The sequence below is a fragment of the Coptis chinensis genome, chromosome 4 (genome assembly GCF_015680905.1).
Source record: "Coptis chinensis isolate HL-2020 chromosome 4, ASM1568090v1, whole genome shotgun sequence".
NCBI lineage: Eukaryota > Viridiplantae > Streptophyta > Magnoliopsida > Ranunculales > Ranunculaceae > Coptis > Coptis chinensis.
Window position 1 is genome coordinate 65,264,655 of NC_141459.1, and position 2,660 is coordinate 65,267,314.

The 2,660-nt window shown below is 39.2% G+C and overlaps 1 protein-coding gene across 1 annotated transcript; it reads right to left on the reverse strand.

Moving 5' to 3' along the window:
* Positions 1 to 262: 262 nt before the first annotated feature.
* Positions 263 to 2,211, reverse strand: LOC147504410 (uncharacterized). Its single transcript, XM_086605193.1, has 4 exons — positions 854 to 2,211; positions 677 to 767; positions 495 to 593; positions 263 to 451 (listed from the first exon to the last, which is right to left on the reverse strand). The coding sequence occupies exons 1-4, from the start codon at positions 2,209 to 2,211 to the stop codon at positions 263 to 265; spliced, it is 1,737 nt and encodes a 578-aa protein (XP_086461319.1).
* Between the last annotated feature and the right edge of the window lie 449 nt (positions 2,212 to 2,660).

The following is a 2,660-nucleotide window of genomic DNA, read 5'->3' on the forward strand; positions in this document are numbered from 1 at the left end:
GGTTTGGATCGACTGGGGGAATAGGCAAATGAGGCCTCGGTTGCATTATTAGAAGCACACATTCCTCTTCTCTCGCCACTTCCCCCTCTGTTGCCCTTTCCTCCTCTTCCTCCTCTGCTGCCCCTACTTCCTCTTCCTCTACTAATAGTTTCGGTGGGAGCCTCTCCTCCATTAACGGTGGGAGCCTCTCCTCCTCCATCTTCGGTTTGGTCTCCCCCCTCCTCCATTGAAATTTTTTGAGTTTCAGGTTGCCTCTCTCTACCTATGCTTTGCCCCTGCCCCCCTCTGCCTCGCCTCTTATTGGTGGAGCAACTTGAGCTCCATCTTGTGGGGGTTGATTGGTGCCCGCAAGAATGGATTTGGAAGTGGTCTTTTTTTCTTGGCCTACCTGGTCTTCCTCTTGTCCCTCTTCCTCTAACAACATTACCACCCACTTCACCTCCTTGACACCCTATTTTATTATGGCCAAGTACACCACATCTAGAACACCTAACTGAGTTCTCATTTTCATTTGCACCCCTTCTCCTGTTAACTCTAGGCCTTCCAGGTTGTCTATGCTTAATTGGAGGATAAACATAATCTGCAGCTACAGGCTGCACCAATTAAACAAAAAACATGTCAATACGCAATCAATAAACTAGAAATTAAAAGAATTGAAAATTGGAATAAGAATTACCTTTGGCCAATCATCCTCATGAACCATTGGAGTTATGTGCTGACTATGTGCATTCCTATATGCTCTAATAGTGAAAAAAGGACTGCAGAATCTAAAAACAAGAACAACAACAAATTGCAATAAATAATATAATTTAACACAACAAATTGCAATAGAACATATCAAATTTAAACTTACTGTGTCCAAGTGTCTCTCCTTGGCTTAATAACAGCCACAGCATGAATGCAAGGAATTCCACACACTTGCCATTCTCTGCATGTACAACTTAATTGTACCAAATCAACAGTCCACCAATGTCCAGACTTATGTGTCACATAGAACTTATCCTCATTTGAACCAGCAACTTCATAATCACCAATTTCATTCTCTCTTTTTGCTAAGATATCTTTCACCCTTGGTACTAGATCATTCTCATTCCAGTCTACAAACTTCCCCTTTCTATCATAGATCAACTTCATTTGTAACATCACTATCTTGGAAACCATCTTCACAATAGGCTTGTCTCTAGCATCCAATATAAAACTATTCCATGATTCAGAGAAGTTATTAGAGAGGTGGTCAGCCTTACATTCAGTGTCAAAGTGTGACCTTGCCCACAACCTAGGCTCCTCAGTCATCAAGTAGTCTTTGGCATCACTACATATTTTCTCAAGCAACTCCATATTTTTATTAAAGTCAGCTTCCCCAAATGCTTTTGCTGCATTCCATGCTTCCACTTCAAGACTCTTAAACCTTGTCTTCATGTTCTGCACCATGTGTCTAAAACAATATCTTTGATTGCAATCAGGAAACACTGTGGCAATTGCATTACCTAAACCTTTTTGTCTATCAGAAATTATGGTTAGTCTAGATGGATGTAAGTTCAAGGATGGTGCCATAATATCTAGAAATTCAGTCCAATTCTCAGTGTTTTCTGAAATACAAATAAAGAAACCTAGTGGAAACAATCCATTATTTCCATCTAATGCTAGAACAGACAGACATACACCCCCATGTTTCCCCTTTAAAAAACATCCATCAAGACCTATTAAAGGCCTACACCCACTGACAAACCCATCTAAACATGATTTGAAAGCAATACCAACCCATTCAAAACTCATGTAGTTAGCATTTCTAGAGAATTTAGCAATAGAACCTGGGTTGGAGTTGAGAATATGCAAACAAAGCTGATGAACCTTTGCATAAGACTCATCATAACTTCCATGAATCATTTCCATTGCTAAGTTCCTGGCATTCCAAGCTTGCCAATACTTAATCTTAACTTGATATCTGTTCCAAATGATTTTCCTGATGTCAGCTGGTTTGTAGCTCTTGAAATGAAGTCTCATGTCTTTCTCAATATCTTTTGCTATCCAAGCTGCATTTGCCATAGGGTTTCTATCTTTTCTATCAGCTGTACAAGTGTGAACATCATTCAACCTTCTTAATCTGAATGTACTCCTCTTAGTCATGCACCTGCAATAAGCCCTCCATTTACAACCTTCCTCCTTACACACAGCTTCAATCTGCAGAGCATCATTTTTCTTGAACTTCATACTATATTTTCTTTTAATAGCACACAACCTCAGATAATCTCTACACAAGAATCTATCAGCCCATTTCTGACCTACAAACAACCTAACTGATGTATCATCAGTTCTAGTCTCTCCCTCATCGGGTTGGAATATTAAATGTGTTTTTCAACCAACACATTTATTACATCATCATCCTCATTTGTTTGTGTCCTAACATTTGGTTGTATTAGTTCATCTTCTTCAGCAATTGAACCATTTCCATCCTCTTCAGACAAACAAAGACTCCTCATCAAGCAAAAGACTCTTCACCACTTGAATTATTTTCGGAAGGTACATACTCCTCATCGGATGAATCTTGATTGTAGTAATGCTTTCTGCTTTGCATCTATCGGTCAATGTTGAATTCACATCTAGAACTTTGAGTTGCATCGGGGACCTAAATCATTCAAGCAACATATAAGAATTATAAA